Source organism: Eurosta solidaginis, chromosome 5, assembly GCF_040869045.1.
Source record: "Eurosta solidaginis isolate ZX-2024a chromosome 5, ASM4086904v1, whole genome shotgun sequence".
NCBI lineage: Eukaryota > Metazoa > Arthropoda > Insecta > Diptera > Tephritidae > Eurosta > Eurosta solidaginis.
In genome coordinates this window covers 218,260,995-218,279,637 of record NC_090323.1, presented here as the reverse complement: position 1 = coordinate 218,279,637, position 18,643 = coordinate 218,260,995, and the positions used below count along the sequence as shown (strand labels likewise).

Genomic DNA, 18,643 nt, shown 5'->3' with positions numbered 1-18,643 from the left:
ATATAAAATTTTCTAACAAAATTAGGGAGGCTCGAAATGCATTTCAGACCTATGGTCCGTCCCATGGACAATATTACTCAGTATGATACATAGATTCAGAAACTGGATGTGCACCTGAAGCCTTTTTCCCCCATACAAATTTGACCCGCCCTAGTATACATATATTGATTTTTTGTGTTCTTTTAAGTATATACGGAAATGTGTCTTACAATTTTTCAGTGCTTATAACCGGGTGCATATAAGCGTGATATACTGTATATGTGCAGCTACATATATAGTACTATAGTTCTATATACGATCGATTTGTATGGACGAAAGTTAACCGATATCGCGCCGTTGATTTTTCGATAGGATTTGGGTTCGAAGTTTTTTTTTTGTTTTTTAATGTTTTTTTAATTAAGATTTTTTTTTTGTCAAAAAACTGATATCGCCAACGTTTTTAGCGAACATTTTTGGGTCGGACAGGGTATACATATGAAATTTTGTTTAGTAGGTCATGAAAAAAAACCTTAAAAATCAAAAACAAAAAAAAAACAAAAACAAAAAAAAAACTTCGCAGGCTCGAAAATAATTTTTTTGGGTTTGCGTAGTGGAACTTTTTTTTTCCTGAGCCCAAATCCTATCGAAAAATCGATGGCGCGATATCGGTTAACTTTCGTCCATACAAATAGACCCACCCTAATGCACATATATAACTGTATCTTAACCTATCCTAAATTTACTCATACAAAATGAGTATTTTGAAAAAGTAAACTATTTAATAAAAAATACTATTGTCTAAACACATCCATACTCATACCAAATACTATTGCTTTTATCTTCTGTGCGTTTTCTCAATATTTTGTCATCTTGCGTTGCAGCTGTCGTCGTCACTGATGTATTATTAGTATTGCTTGGCGTTAATGTTGTTGAATCACGTGATGTGCTCGGTACATTGCCGTATTCAGCACCAGAAGCGGCACTAGCACCACTTCCTATCGTCGTATTAATACGGTTGTACATTAAAAATGTTGTGGGATTTTCATTTTTAGGGGTTTGGGGTTCAGCACCACATGTACTCCCACCACCAATTCCAATATCGGCGCTCATGCTGAAACCAGCCGAAGTGCTGATACCGCTACCACCACCCAAAGTAGTCGATGATGAGCAGACGCTTGAATTAAGCGGAGAATGAGATGTGGATAATCGACAACCCACACCCATTTCACCACAGTTAGTATTTGTTTCAGGAATTTTTTGATTTTCATCCATCAAATAGACTGTGCGTCGTGAGCCGGCTGTACCCAGCGTCAAACTACTGCCCGTCACATCTGGCGCTTGAAGGCTAATTTATGACAATATAAATGAAAGAAGAAAAAACAATAAGTATAACATTTTAAATAAATTAATGAGCTTAACACTGGTTAATAATAACACCGGCAAACAAAAAAAGTGGGTTGTTCATAAGACTATACACAGGGCCAGATTAACCCTCAACGGGCACTAGGCAACCATTAATTTGGGGCCCTTGTTTCACGTCCGTTCCCTTCTTTTTTCGATTAAAAAATACAAACATATCTTTCATAAAAAATTTATTGTCACAACGTAATAATATCAATAAAATTACTATCTACATCTTAAACATGTCGTTTTCTACATTTGTTTTCGGCAAATTCATCAATTATATCATCAATATCGATTTTGTTCAACAAATCTGACTCAATGCAAATGCGTTGTAGCTTTTTCAGCAGCTGATTCTTTTTAATTGCGAGAAGTATCGTTCGTCAGAACAATTTGTGATTATTAATGTTAAAAAAATCCGAAGAGCTCTTTCTGTGTTAGGAAATACATCGGCTAATTGATCTTCCATTAGAATCTTATACAAATGACTGAGTTTTTTGTGCATCAGTGTATCTGGAGTTCACGTAACTTTGGAGTTGTTTTATTTCAATGAAACATTCTTTCAAGTCTCTACAATAAAAATAACTTAGTTATTTACAGGTTCGTGAAGGTCACATGGAGAAAAGTTGATGAGAAATGCAAATCTATCTGAAACTTCCATACACACTTTCGCATGTCGTTTGATTTCACTGTGAATTGCCGATGACTTCGAGGAAACCTTTTGTCCTAAAACAATAGCGAGGCGAAAATTCTACTTCTGGGCTTCTGGAGCGTTTCCGTCATTAGATTGTTTTTTTCTACGACGAGTACGTTTTACGATTTCTATATAACCTACACCAGGTAATAATTGCTTTGCTTTTTTCTCGAAATCATTGAACTTTTCATGGAATGAAACTAAGCTCTCTTCTAACAATCCGTACAAAAAACCACACGTTTGTAAATCTGCTGTTTATACTCAGCGTGCTTTGCACACAGAGTATATTAACTTTGATTGGATAACGGCTGGTTGTACAGGTATAAAGGAATCGAGATAGATATAGACTTCAATATAGCAAAATCATCAGTGTCGAAAAAAAAATTTGATTGAGCCATGTCCGTCCGTCCGTCTACCCGTTAACATGATAACTTGAGTAAATATTGAGATATCTTCACCAAATTTAGTACACGAGCTTATCTGGACCCTGGATAGATTGGTATTGAAAATGAGCGAAATCCGATGATAACCACGCCCACTTTTATATATATAACATTTTGTAAAACACAAAAAAACCTGATTATTTAGTAAATAATAGACCTAGAATGTTGAAATTTGGCGTGTGGACTGATATTAAGACGCTTGATAAAAATTTAAAAGAAATTGTTTTAAATGGGCGTGGCACCGCCCACTTGTCATAAAATCAATTTTACATATATTAATCATAAATCAAAAATCGTTAAACACATCGTAACAAAATTCGGCAGAGAGGTTGCCTTTACTATAAGGAATGCTCTGAAGAAAAATTAACGAAATCGGTTAAGGACCACGCCCGCTATTATATAACAGATTTTTAAAAGGGTCGTGGACGAATAAAATAAGCTATATATTTGCAAGAAAGAGCTTTATATCAATGGTATTTCATTTCCCAAGTGGATTCATAACAATAAATAGGAAAAACTTTAAATTTAAAAAAAATGGGCGTGGCACCGCCCCTTTTATGACTAAGCAATTTTCTATGTTTCGGGAGCCATAACTCGAAGAAAATTCACGGATCGTAATGAAATTGTGTACACATATTTTCCTTATAGCAGACAAGATTTGTAGTAAAAATGGACGGGATCGGTTAATTACCACGGCAACTTAGATATAAAACAAGTTTAAAGGGTTTAAAAGGGTCGTAGACTAGAATAATAAGCTAACCTTTGCAAAAAATAATTTTGAATCAATTATATTTCACTTATCAAGTTTTACTGTAAGAGGAAATGGGGAGACATTTTTTTTAAACGGGCGGTGCCACGTATTATGTGGAGAAGTAAGTTATCTGAAATGAAATGTGCAATTGAAGCTCACGCTGAGTATATAATGTTCGGTTAAACCCGAACTTAGACCTAGAAAGCCACCTTGTGGGGACGTACTTTAGTATAACATGCATTTCTGTACCGAAATGTTCTTCATAACTCTGAAAGTCTGCCCTGTTGTTGTTGTTGTTGTAGCAATGCTCGCCCCACCTAATAGCCGCGACCGATAACAAATTGTCATCAATATCCTCTAACGGGAGTCCAAGGAAACTTGCCGCTTCAACAGGGGTGGATCATAAGGAAAGGGGTGTTAGAGGCGTTGGTTCCACATTACAATTAAAGAGATGGTTGGTGTCATGTGGGGACACATTGCAAGCAGGGCATACATTTTGTATGTCGGGGTTGATTCTGGATAGGTAAGAGTTTAACCTGTTACAGTATCCAGAACGAAGTTGAGCAAGAGTGACACGCGTTTCCCTGGGGAGTATGCGTTCCTCTTCTGCGAGTTCTGGATATTTTTCTTCAAGTACTGGATTCACCGGGCAATTCCCGACATAAAGGTCCGACGCCTGTCTATGGAGTTCACCAAGGACCTGCTTGTGTTTTTCCGCTTCATACGGCTGGGTTCTCAGGTGCCGTATTTCCTCAAAATACTTACGGAGATGACTCCTTGGGCCCCTAGGCGGTGCTGGTTCGTCAATCAGATGTCTGTTGGGATGCCCAGGTTTCTGGGTATTCAACAGAAACTGTTTGGTCAGCATCTCATTTCTCTCCCTGATGGGGAGTATTCTCGCCTCATTATGCAGATGGTGTTCTGGGGACATAAGAAGACAGCCCGTGGCGATTCTGAGAGCAGTATTTTGTCAGGCCTGTAGTTTCTTCCAGTGGGTGGTTTTTAGGCTTGGCGACCATATGGGTGACGCGTAGCACGTAATCGGCTGGCTAATTGCTTTGTATGTGGTAAAGAGCGTTTCTTTATCTTTTCCCCAGGTACTGCCAGCAAGGGATTTGGGGATTTTATTACGGCTCTGAATTCTTGGAACAATTGCGGTTGCATGCGCACCAAAATGTAGATCCTGATCAAACGTCACACCCAAGATTTTGGGGTGTAGGACAGTCGGTAGCGTAGTGCCATCGACGTGGATGTTCAATATGGTCGACATTTGGGGCGTCCATGTTGTAAATAAGGTCGCGGAAGATTTAGTCGGTGACAATGCCAGGTTTCGCGAGGCGAAAAAACTGGACAGATCAGGGAGATAGCCGTTTATTTTATTGCATAGCTCATCGATCTTTGGGCCTGGGCCTGTGGCCATTATTGTGCAGTCATCGGCGTAGGAAACGATTGTGACTCCTTCCGGTGGTGAAGGTAGATTAGATATGTAGAAATTAAACAAAAGCGGGGATAGGACACCACCCTGTGGCACCCCTTGTTTAATTCTACTTTGTTTTGATGTTTCGTTTCTGAATTGCACCGATGCCTGCCGACCACCCAGATAATTTGCGGTGCACCTTTTAAGACATGGGGGAAGGGTGGACCATTCCAGGTCTTGCAGTAACGAGCCATGGTTGACCGTATCAAAAGCTTTTGATAGGTCTAGCGCTACGAGTACTGTTCTATGGTGGGGATATTGATTCAAACCGCAATTTATCTGGGTGCTAATGACATTTAGCGCGGAGGTAGTGCTATGGAGTTTTCTGAAGCCATGCTGATGAGGGGCTAGCTGCAAATGTGCTTGGAAATAAGGGAGCAAAATGGCTTCAAGCGTCTTTGCCACTGGCGATAAGAGAGATATCGGACGATATGACTCACCTACGTTAGCTGGTTTCCCAGGCTTTAGTAGCGGGACCACCTTGGCCATTTTCCATTTCTCGGGTATGACAAAGGTGGAAAGAGACAGGTTGAAGACATGCGCTAAATATTTGAAACCCTCTTTCCCTAGGTTTTTAAGCATCGGCATGGCTATGCCGTCTGGGCCCACTGCTTTGGATGGTTTAGCGCGACCAATGGCGTCCTCAACCTCTCTAGCGGTGATGGTAATTGGTGACGCGCTGAGTTTGTGTTTATGTGCGTGTCTATTGGCTCTCCGTCTATCTTTGTCGACCGAAGGATGCATTATATATTGTCGGCAGAAAGCGCTCGCGCATTTTTTCGCATCCGACAGCACCTTATCGCCAAAGGCGATGGAAACTTTGTCTTTGTGCTTAGCCGGATTCGATAGGGACTTTACGGTGGACCAAAGTTTACCTACACCGGTAGAGAGGTTACAACCTCTTAGGTGCTCTTCCCATTTCGCCCGCTTGTGTTCGTCCACAAGCAATCTGATGCGTTGGTTTATATGCCTTATTTGGGGGTCGCCTGGATCAAGCTGTCTTATAAGGTCGCGTTCCCTCGCTAAGCTCGCGGCCTCCGCCGGGAAGTGGGGCCAGATTTCGGGAATTCTCCCGGCGGGAATGAAATGTGCCGAGGCGGATTCAATGACCTTACGGAAGGCACGCTCCCCTTGGCGGGCATCAGTCGGGATAGGGAGGGCAGCAAAGCTGCTGTCTGTTGCAGATTTATATTCTTCCCACTTTCCTTTTTTGAAGTTTATGAAAGTGCGTTTTTCGGTGACGATGAAGTTGGCGGTACGCTCGAACGAAATAAGTATGGGCAGGTGGTCGGATGCCAATGTTACCATCGGCTACCAGTTGACGCAGTTTACGAGTTCTGCGCTCACGATTGAGATATCTGGCGAGCTATGACAGCTTCCTACCATACGTGTGGGGGCGTCTCCGTTTATTGTGCAGAACGTCGTTTCGTCTATTTGATCTGCCAACATCTCACCCCTACTGTCCGCCCGCAAGTTTGAATGCCATAGGTCGTGATGGGCATTGAAATCGCCTAAGATAATGCGATTGTTGCCAGTGAGTAAGGCCTCGATATTAGGGTGGTATCCACTGGGGCAACAGGTGACAGGAGGGATGTAAATGTTGATGATTTCTAGATTTGCATCGCCTGACCGGACAGATAGGCCTTGACGTTCTAAGACATTGTCACTGCGGTCGATGCCAGGATCAAATATATGATATTGCACAGAGTGGTGTATAATAAACGCGAGGCCGCCTCCATTTCCGCTCTCGCGGTCTTTCCTGTGGACATTATAACCAGAGCAGGTCTGCAATGCAGATCTTGCTGTGAGTTTAGTCTCTTGAATCGCAGCAATGCGGATGTTGTGCCGCTTCATGAAATCTCCGTAATCTTCCCAGTTAGTCCATTACAGTTGAACTGCAGAATTCTGAAGTGCATGAGGGGTGACGCCGCCACTCTAGGGGTAAGTGAGGGGTGACTACGCCTAGGTTGTGGAAGGCCAGGACGCAATTTCTGTTGTGGCCTTGGGACTGGGCGCCCTTGGGCAAGCATTGGGGTACCCGGATGATTTGGGTTTGCGACCTGGCAACATGGCGCGATGAAACCCGTCGAGGGGTTGCCGTCGCGGAGACCAGAACATCTAGAAAAGTGGCACCACCCAAGGCAGGAGCTGCATTGAGCGGAAGTCGCAAACCTATATATTCTGTGCTGGCAGACGGTGCAAACGGAGGCAGGGACTAAGAGTCTGTTTCCCTGACCTGCACGATTGCTGCCAGAAAAGAGGGGGGAGAAGAAGACGGGGGCAGGGGCTGATGCTCAGCATTGCTACCAGCTCTACTACGAAGGTAGTAGTTGAGTGGTATCAGCTGTTTGAGTTGTTGGCGCCGTGGGGCGCGAGCAGCAGCGCGTACTTGTTGTGGCTTGCTGAGCAGCGAAGCTGCTGGAAGGTAGTGGGGATACGCTTAGGCGTAGACTACGGGACGCCCTTGGGCGTGAGCAGCAAGGAGCCACAAAAGATTTATAAAAGTTACGTGGACGTCGGGTTTTGGGATCAAGCCCAGAACAACCTGTCCGATGCAACCATCCCTTGCACGAGACACACTGAACAGAGTATGACCGTCCTAAAAAGATTCTTTTCTGGCAAATGCAGCAAAACCATTTCTCAGGACCGGGGTCAGGAGACGGACCCGGATTGGGTTCGATACCTTCCCGGAGTAAGAGAATATGTAGCAGTCCTGCTGCAAGGAGCTGCTGGGAGGATGACAATTTGTGGGAGGGACGAAACAAATTAAATGGGGTCACACTGAAATGACAGTCCTTGGTCGGGAAAAATCCCGAGTCGCGCCGGTACATAGAACCGACTGCCCTCCTAAGGGGCTGTTAAAAAAATGACAGTTTACGTTTAAGTAAAAACTCATACAAATAGACAACATTGCTTAATTCGTTTTAGTTCTATAAATACAACAAAAACAACACCAAGTTTCTTTGAAAAACCGCCTTACCAACGCATAACTTTACCATATGATGCCATACGAAGTATGGACTATGAATAAAAAAAATATGCAAAGAAGGCAGTTGGGATAAGGTTTACAACAACTAAGGCATGACGTGGCTGAATGCGTTTTTAACACTTGAACCATCGTAGGAGTGCGGGTTCAAATCCCACTCCCGGGAGATAAGGCTTTGAAGAGATTTACAAGGTCCTGATGTTACGTTGTTTAAATTTTTACCAAATTATTAAATAAATTTATAAATTTTGTCATCGGCAATTGAAGCTAAATTCAAAATGTGACAAACACATCCATTAACATGCAGATTTGGAACAACTTGCTTCAGCCTTGCTTGCACTCCGCTTTTTGCTCCCATCATAACCGAGCAATTGTCGGCAGTGAAACCAATCATTTTTTCAAGTGGTACTGAATGGTCTTTCAAAGATTTAATAATGACATTAAAAATACCCTCCGTGCTACTATCGGTCAAAGGTATCAAATCTAAAAATCTATCAATGCACTTTTGATCAAAAACTCGAATCGAAACTGCCAAATTTTTTGATATACGTATATCAGCCGTTTCATCTATTACAGTAGATGCTCATAAATTAGAACCACTTTGTTTTTAGGAAGCTCCTAATTTTTGAAAAATTCTAATTCCTGGACGTTTTTTTATTTGTATAAAACCTTAAAAATTAAGTGTATTTGCATTAATAAACTACAATTATTAAATTTTATTCAAAAAACAAGAAAACATAAAATAACAATCCAGTAAAAGACATATCACATCTTTTTTTATTAAATATGCATAGATACGTATAATATACGTTAAATCAAAAAAAGATCCAAAAAACAAAAACTCCAATTACAATAAATATATTTTTTCATTAAAAATACATAAAAGATCGATAGAAATGCATTAAAAAAGCCAAAAATAAATCAAAAACAATGCAATAATTTTTTGTTAGCCTCATTATAGGTATTAGAAACAGCGCGTAAAATTGATGATTTATTCGATTTCATATAGCACCGCATCAGATTCTAGGGCTAACCGCTTCCCTTGAACACCTTTGTCAAGCTTTCTTTCAAGATCTGAACTTTGGTTTCCAAGCTAAAAGTATCTTTCTTACGTTTATTTGGCATTTAAAATTTTCAAAAGCAAAATACGCTCAGAAATTAGAATTTTCGATTCTAATTTCAGATCGTTTAATGTATTGAAAAAGTTGATTCTAATTTCTGGACATTGTAATTACTGAAGGTTCTAATTTGTGAGCGACTACTGTATTAGAGAATAATAATTCTCCTGACAAAATGCAATTATTGATTTATAATTTTCTGGCCCTGTTATTTGAGTTATTATTTTCTGTACATTAATTCTATTGGTGCAAAATTTTTCACAATTTCAGAATCCGTTAAGCTATTTTTCATAACCATATTTAAATGATCCATAATTGCAAAAGGCAAATTGTGCTCGGCAACAAAACAACTTTGCAAATGACTTGAAGTGTAGTGCTGTATTTTACAAAAATGTACCAAATATGTCAATGTAGTACCAACGTACTTTCGGGAAGCGAAATCTACCAAAAAAGTACAAATGTACCATAATTTTCATCACTGGTGGACATACTTAAAGTGAGTGGATTAAAAAAGTCAACTGTAATCGCTTAAAAAAATCTAATTTTTCCCTCTTATAGCCCAAATATCTAACAAATCAAATGGTGAGACAATTTCAACCATAAGATAAACAAATATTTAGAAAAACTGCAGCGAATTTTTCGCATTCAAAAATTTAGTAATGTAACAAATTGTAGGTAACATTTTGACATAACTTTTATATAATAGTAGCTTATTTTTGACATTGGGTGTTGGCTACTATTTAAATTAGTAGTTAGTTGCATGATCCTTATTCTTTTAAATTGCAGCACAGCAACGTGACATTGAGTCAACAAATTTTTGGCATCTTTCAGCCGAAATCGACTCCCATGCGCTTTTACAACTTTCCATAGTTGCATAATCGGTGTTGGCTTGCGTTGGGCTACTGCCTCCTTAACATCAACCCACAAATTTTCAATGGCGTTTATGTCTGGTGACTGTGGCGGCCAGTCCATGACGTTGATCTGGCTTTCCTCAAACCATCTTGTTGCTTCTTTGCTCCCATATTTCGGGTCGTTGTTGATGTCCTTGACTATATAAACATATTGTAACGAATTTTGGGGAATTCCGCTTATTCCAAACCTTCTGCTAACGTTCGAACCGCTAAACTGTTGAATAAATAACTCCAATATTCAATAAAGCAAAATGGTCTTTATTAGACTACTTTGAGAGTACTTCACAATAACACTTATACTTAACAACCAATAGCGTGCTTAAATCAAAACTGTCTCTGATTACTCTCCGTTGCTTCATTCGCATATTTCTACTAAAGTCTAGACGTTTCGCCTTCTAGAATCTCTTGCTTGGTTACCAGCGATATACATGTATATTTGTAATTTATGCGTTTATCATAGGCATATGCGTGTGTATGTGTGAGCACTACTTCGGCTGATGGTGAGTATCTCTCTGTTGCCTTGTATGTACATGTGTAAATGATGATTGATTTGTTTACGTACATACGAGTGGCGGCTTATTATCGGCTTAGGGATGCAAGTATCACTTAGTGATGTTAATATTCGTCACAATATGAAAGGCCAGTCATGACTTCTTTCAATTTTATTTTTAAATATTGAACATATTTCGTTTTCTAGAGTCGATGTTGCATCCTGTCTTTGCCAGCCGCTAGCAATACACGAAATACTTCTCTGTTCAATGCCAAGCGACCGAGTTGGCCCAATGATAAGTGTTTATGAAAGTCTTTTAGCCGGAAAAAACAACTGATGTTCTAGAATTAACATCAAAATTGGTAAATTCTTTGTATTTCTAAAAATACGAGTTTCTTTGAAAACCGCCACTAGCAAAAAGCATAACTTTAACACATGATTACATACAAAGTATGTACTGTGCAAAAAGAATAAAATATGCAAGGAAGGTAATTGGGATAGGTTTACAACAACTAAGACATGACGTGGGCGAATGCGTTTGTAACACTTCAACAATCGTAGGAGTGCGGGTTTGAATCCCACTCCCGGGAGAAAAGGCTTTGAAGAGATCTACAAGGTATAATCGAAACAGCTGTCGCCTTGTCCGTACTGATGTCACGTTGTTTAAATTTTTCCCAAATTATTAAAGGGCCAATTAATGGTGACTTATCCATAACCAGATAAAACAGCTGATCGCACCAACCTCATGGAAATTACTGTAATCGATTAATGGTGCCATACCATAACGCTAATACCATAGCCAACCAATTGGTTTTTCGTCGTATCCATAACCTAAAAATATTTGAGTTGGAGAATTAATTACCTTTTTGTATATTTTATTTATTGTTTTGGATACGTCTTGACTAAGAGACTTATTTTTTGCGGTATATGTTTGTGATTTTTTACGTTTTCTTCATTTTTATGAAATTTTCACGTTTTTTAGGTTAAGGCACCAATAACGGATGCCAATTTGATATGGATAAGTAAAAATATGGTTACGACTATGGCGTTAGGGTTAAGGAAGTTTAACTGGCCCTTAAATAAGTTCTATGTACAATTATGTCGAGCAAATTTCGAACACTTTGTGTGCCTATTCCAAATAACTCATATTTTCAGGAGCTGTTGTCTGCTGCCCCTGTCTCTTATATGTGTGTAGGCATCTATCTAATACTCCCCCAGTAGAAAATACTTGGATTAATATCAGAATCGAATAATGAAGGAGTAATGACATGGTCATCCTTTGGGCACAATAATCGAGCAATCAAATATCTAATTGAATGGAAATGTTGTGCATTTATTTGTGTTCATGGGTTTTCGATTCATAATGGCATAACCAAATTAAGAGAAAACGTGAGTGTTGTTCACTAAATATAAAAAAGTCAGGTTCACATTCGCATGGAGTGCCCCTTCTTTGTTTCAGTTATTCCTTAATTTCAATTAAAAACAATTATTACTAACCGGTGTTAAAATCATTAATTCTTAAAAATTTAAATAAGTTTAATTGATCTAAATAATATTTTTTTAATTTTGATACAATAAAGCATAATGTGGCGAAAAGGTATTTCAAAAGAAATTAAAAAAATGTGTGCGAACAAATATTAGTGCGGCATGTAATTAACATACATAAATAACACAATATTGTTGGTTCTAAATGTGCCACAGAATATTCGATCAATCATTATATTTGGCGGTATGTAGCAAATAGCACGAATATATCTGTGGTCACAAGCAATATTCGCCCTAGCCAAATGCTTTTATATGAGACTTAGCTGGTCGCTGCTTACGACCATGGATATGATAAAGTTAGATTGCGCACAGTGATGGAACTTGAATAAATTTGTCTCAAAATAAAAATAAATGTGAGTCGTCACGGGATGCCTGGACCCCGGGAGGATTCCGAGGCAGTCCCCGAAATCATCCCGAAATGACATTGGGAGGACCCCGAAGGAGCATATAAAATGATCCCGAAATAGCCCCCAAACGAACGCGAAGTCATCCCCAAATGACCCCAAATGGATCCCGAGAGTCCACAAAATCATTCCGAAACTGACCCATGAGGACCCCGACGTATTCCCCGAAGTCATCCCGAAAATACTCCCAAATGATCCCGGAAAGATTCAGAGGGAGTCCCCAAAATCATACCGAAATGACCCCGGAAGGACCCCGAGATTCGCAAAATAATGCCGGAATTACTCTTAAATAACTCCGGGAGGACCCCAAAATATCCCGAAAGGTCCTCCGAAGGACCCCGGGAAAATTCCTGGAGAGTTACCAAAATCGTCCCTAAATTACTCCCAAATGAGACTCCGAAGTAGTACCCAAATGGCTTAACGCTGGATCGAGTGGGAAGAGAATCGCATAGTCGACTGCTCATGCCGACGCGCCGCCACACCGAACACACTACTGCATATAGACTAAATATAGTATATGTATATTAGGGCGGGTCAAATTGTATGGGGAAAAAAACTTCAGGTGCACATCCAGTTTCTGGGACCATAGGTCTGACATGAATTTCGAGCCTCCCTAAATTTGTTAGGAAATTTTATATTCCAATCCGAATCCGAATTTGACATTTACTTTCATGTATTTTATTTGTGAGAGCCGCTATTCGGATTGGGATATAAAATTTTCTAACAAAATTAGGGAGGCTCGAAATTCATTTCAGACCTATGTCCCCATGGACAATATTACTTAGTATGACCCATAGATTCAGAAACTGGATGTGCCTTTTCAACAATAAATATGACCCACCCTAATGTATGTATACCATCATATAGCGTAGCGACGCGTCTCCACTTCAGAAATCGGTTTTACGTGTTGCTATTGATGTTTCACATCGAAATCTTTATATGCAGCGTATGAACGACACATTTAAGGGACACGTCTCTTCTGGGCGTCGACCCAGAAAAAAACCAAACTGAAAAAAAACCCTATCAAAAACCAGAATATATGTTAACTCCGTCCTTTTGGCAAGTACTAGAAGCTTTCTAGGACTTGTGCCACTTGCTGCTTCTATAACTGACAGATTTATCACTCCTAATAGTTGGAGTCTTAGCCTGGAAAGCGCAGGGCACGAGCACAAAATATGCTCCATCGTTTCCTCCTCCAACCCGCACTTCCTACATCTGTTATCACTGACCAAGCCTTATTGATAGGCAAGTGACACCTTTGAATTAAATAAGGAGTAAAAATTACTGTAAAATATCCCTTTTCATGCTGATTCGAGCTCAGAAGTATTAAAACAAAATTGTATCATACATTTAATGCAACAACAACGCAACGCCACTTTCCGCTTAAATAATATAAATAGACAGAATTGATTAATTCTTTCTATTTCTATAAGTAACAAAGCGAAACCAGTTCTAATGAACCGCCAAAAAAAGTATATTATAAAAAAAGTATGTATGTTCTGTACAGAGCAAAAACCTATGCAAAAGAAGGCCACTGGGAGAAGTTGCACAACAACTAAGGCGTAGTAACAGTTCAAGCATCGCTGCAGTGCGTGTTCGGACCACACTCCTGGGAGAAAAGGCTTTGAAGGGATTTACAAGGTCCTTGTTCGCTGGACGGCCACACTAAAAAGTACGTTTGTTAAAAAAACTGGAGGGGTATGTAGGTTAACAATGAGACCATAACGGGATTTTAGAAAACTGTCTCAAATGTGCCATTCTGCACATCCCGCCTACAGATCTAATGGCCAGGAATCTAGTGTTTACAATGGTTTAAAACTGGAGTCTGTATTCCATAGCACAATTGTGCTCTCATTGCTTTTGCCAGGGCCGGATTAACAAGTAGGCAGAATAGGCAGTTGCCTGGGGCTCCCGATTTCAAAGGGCCCTCGAAAAATGGAAGACTTCTCAAATTTTCTTACAAACATAAAACTCTAGAGAGTGAAAGAAAAATATAATCAGAACTGAAAATTATTTTTACTCAAATAAATAAAACTCAATTGACCGCGACGACCGACGAACTAGACAAGGTTCTTAAAAGGGACATTACCGACTCATTTGACAAATTGTATTAGCGTGCAAAGAAGTGTATCGCAGTGAAAGGAGAGTATACTGAATAATAAAAAATAATTATCTCAAAATGTACACTGGTTGTTTTTATTTTGGAATATTTCGGTTATTTTTGGAACAGAGGGTGTAGAAGCCTTCAACTCTATTTTGACTGCTATGCGTTCAGGAAGTAAGTCATTTCAAAGTGAAGAAGCAGATTTGAAAACGTGTGCTTTTTTGTACGGATCGTTAGAAGAGAGTTCAGTTTCATTTCGTGAAAAGTTCATTGATTTCGAGGAAAAAACAAAACAATTATTACCTGGTGTAGGTTATACAGAAATCGTAAAACGTACTCGTCGTAGAAAAAAACAACCTAATGACGGAAATGCTCCAGAAGTAGAATTTTGGCCTTGCGATGATTTTAGGACAAAAGGTTTCCTCGAAATCATTGACAATCTTCGCAGTGAAAGTATATGGAAGTTTCAGAGAGATTTGCATTTCTCATCAACTTTTCTCCAAGTGATGGAAACCTCCACGAAGCTGTAAATAACTAAGTTATTTTTTATTCTAGAGACTTGGAAGAATTTTCCATTGAAATTAAACAATTCCAAAGGTACGTGAACTCCAGATACACTGATGCACAAAAAACTCACTAGTCATTTGTATAACATTCTAATGGAAGATCAATTAGCCGATGTATTTCCTAACACAGAAATAGCTCTTCGGATTTTTTTAACATTAATGACCACAAATTGTTCTGCCGAACGATCCTTCTCGCAATTAAAAAGAATCAAAGCTGCTGAAAGAGCTACAACGCATTTGTATTGAGTCAGATTTATTGAACAAAATCGATATTGATGATATAATTGATGAATTTGCCGAAAACAAATGTAGAAAACGACATGTTAAAAATGTAGATAGTAATTTTATTGATATTATTACATTGTGACAATAAAATGTTTATGAAAGATATGTTTGTATTTTTTAATCGAAAAAAGAAGGGAACGGACTTGAAAAAGGGCCCCCAAATTGGTGGTTGCCTAGGGCCCCGTTGCGGGTTAATTCGGCCCTGGCTTTTGCTAAAGGTGTATTTTTTTAATTTTTAGAGACCCATGGTTTAAAATGAACTGACGGCAAATGGGTTACAAGGGGTTGATAAGCGCAATACAAAGTTTTAAAGCTTCCACAACCCAACCATCAGCCTCACCTACCCGCAAGGAATCTTGTTACAAAAATATGAACTTATCGTACACATATTTGGTTGTCGAGGCTCTGGTGACCCTAAGCTCCTCCTAGGGGTGGGTCGGGATTGCCAAAATATTCAATGTGTCAATATTAAATCGTCCCCGAGATGGTGGGGGTAGTGCTTACTACCGAAACGTACCGGACATCCGACCAAGGACCACAAACATCGATAAACCTTCGCAGAGTGTGTTTAAAAAAAAAAAAAAAAAATGTAGAGTGTGTTTAGCGCTACAATAAAAAGATATTTTATTTTCACAAATATTCCTTCGAAAGGGCCCACTGTTTGATGCTAGCACACACAAAGGCATAGAACAAATGTATGCCACTTTTCTAATACAAACCAAACAAATAAGTTTGGCGAAAAACTTCTAATTACGTCACACACGCTAAAACGTTTAGAAAAATTGTTTATATTTTAATTGTCAGAAGCTGATTGTTTAAAATAGTGGGTGTAAGCGTACGCCATTGTTGCTGAAAGACAGCAACAGCTGTAAATAATTAATATTTTCATATGTTAGCGTTTACAAGGTTAAGGTTGCCAAAAATATTCGGGTGTGTTATTCATTCAATTAAACGTTTACAGCCACTAGCAATATAATAGGCAACTAGCAATATATACGAATTTTAGAGAAATTCGACGATAGCCCACTTTTTATATTTATAAAATTTTGGAAAATACCAAAAACGTGATTTATAAAAACCCGCGCAGCTGCAATAAAAAAAATTTCATGCGTAGATTAAAATACTAATATGATTATATTGTGGCGAACATTAGCATTTTTAACATCACTATTCAAATAAACAAAACGACAGTAAAAGCACCGTCACATTAGCAGTTTTTCATATACATATATTATGAGTAGATTGCACGTATTTTTATGGGGAACGATTGTTCTAACCGTCTGGAAAAACGAACTACCACTCAATATTAATTGTGCCTAATGGTTCAGGTTTTTTAGGTATATTAAACAAATTTCGTTCATTTACTTCATAAATAATACACTTGAGACAGTTTTGTATAAATCTTTCAACTTTTTGTTTAAATATACCAATAATGTAACCATAACTTCATCACGGTTTTTTGAACAGATTGATGCCCTATTTTTTCATGTATCAGCCTTATAATATTGTGACGAATATTAGCATCACTAAGCTGCTACTAAATGAACAACAACAATAAAGCAGAATTTCTTAAGTAGAAGGCGACGAAGAGATATCTCACACACACAAATATGTAGTCATCAGCCGAAGTAGTTACTCACACATACACACGGATATGGCTATGGGAGAGGCGTGGACTACAGATATACATGTACATAGCTGGTAACTAACCAATCATGAGCTACAATTGTTCGCGAAATTACTAGAGCTTAGGAAAAATGGGTGAACGAGGAAACCGAGAGTATAAAAGCAGCGCAAGTTGAGTAATAACGAATCAGTTTTGATTTAAACACGCTATTGGTTGTGAAGTATAATTGTGAAGTACTAGTCCCAAAGTAATCTAAATAAAGACCAGTTTGCAATACTGAATATTGGAGTGATTTATTCAACAGCTTAGCGATTCGAACGTTAGCAGAAGGTGCATAAAAATCGGAATTCCCTAAATTCGTTACAATATTGTCCTCCATTTATTTTGGCACATAAAGTGCTACTTTTCCTTCTCCTTTGTCTCTATAAATTAAACCATTTGAAAATTTAAAGTCTATTACTTCTTCTTTTTCCAAAACGGGTAATTTTTTAACAGCGCGGCCAAGGGCCGCCAATACAGAAAATTGTTCTGCCCAGAAATACTATGCATACCTCCCCCGGTTTCGGAGCGCTCTGAGGCCATTTTTCGTTTTATTGGAAATATATTTTGACAGAAATAAAATTTTTTATTTCCGCTTTCGGATCCGAGATCCTGGGACCCCTACGCGTTTTCCGCGCACGGAGAATATTTTTTTTAGTTGAAATTTCAGTCACAACGTTCTTGCCATTTATAAATTTTCTATTCAAACAAGCCGAATTGAGTACCAGGTGTCTTTTTCCCAACAGCTGATTGCTTCTTCTTGATTATTTTCCATACAACGCCTTGTACTACAATATCGAAATCAATGAACATTTTCTTTTGACTTCACATTCTATCTACCACCACCTGGTATAGATTCGCCCTGTATTCAAATAAACATGAGCTCGGGTCATGGTACAGTATCCAGAACGAAGTTGGGCCAGGGTGACTTGTGTCTCCCTAAGTAGTGTGCTTTCTTCTTCCGCAAAGGTAGGATATTGCATATTGGCTGTGTTGGCAGGTGCCGGATCTCGTCATAGTGCTTATGGAGTTGTACCCTTATCCCCGTGGAGGCGGGACTAGACCAAGCAGTTGTTTGCTAGGGTGTCCTACATGAAATAGAGTAACTGTCGCTTACGGCTTCATGATTAATTATAACAATTGAGCTCTTAACCGTCCAGCCGATACCTGACGCCGACTCGAACACCACGAGAGATCAAGTCTTACTTCACCTGTCATTACCACCCCAACGGGAGGGGGTAATCTTCATCTAGTCCATGTCTAGTCTAGTCGTGGTGTGATGGTAGCGTGCGCCGCCTACCACACCGAGGATCCTGGGTTCTCGCCCCGATCAAAGCAACGTCAAAAATGTTAGAAACAAGATTTTTCAATTAGAAGACAATATTTCTAAGCGGGGTCGCTTCTCGGCAGTGTTTGGCAAGCACTCCGAGTGTATTTCTACCATGAAAAGCTCTCAGTGAAAACGCATCTGCCTTGCAGGCCTCGTCCCTCCAATTTGTAGGAAAAATTAAAAAGCAACACGACGCAAATTGGAAGAAGAAGCTCGGCCTAATATCTCTTCGGAGGTTATCGCGCCTTACATTTATTTTTTTAAATTTTATATCTGCGGCGGCCGCCATGGTGTGGTCGTAGCGTGCTTCGCCTACCACGCCGAAGATCCTGGGCTCAATTTCCGGGCAAAGCAACATTAAATCATATCAAGTATTTTTAATCGGAAAAAAGTTTTTCCAAGCTGGGTGGCCGCTCAGCAGTGATTTGCAAACACTTCGAGTGTATTTCAGCCATTAAAAGCTTCTCACGGAAAACTTATCTGCACACGTACA

The 18,643-nt window shown here is 39.3% G+C and overlaps 1 protein-coding gene across 6 annotated transcripts in view; it reads right to left on the bottom strand.

Moving 5' to 3' along the window:
- The window catches only part of Girdin (protein girdin), a 110,075-nt gene that overhangs the window by 15,457 nt on the left and 75,975 nt on the right, over positions 1 to 18,643 (bottom strand). For 3 of the 6 annotated variants that reach the window (XR_010953576.1, XM_067788354.1, XM_067788355.1), the window contains one exon: positions 800 to 1,324. The exons of 1 other annotated variant lie outside the window; for it this stretch is intronic. Coding sequence is in view for 3 of the 5 variants with exons in the window: in XM_067788354.1 (XP_067644455.1) it covers positions 800 to 1,324 (525 nt within the window). In the remaining 2 variants the exon portion in view is untranslated. Of the gene's footprint in view, positions 1 to 49; positions 1,325 to 1,553; positions 1,951 to 18,643 lie in introns of those variants that run through there. 2 more of the 6 variants (XR_010953575.1, XM_067788356.1) reach the window with 2 other exon arrangements.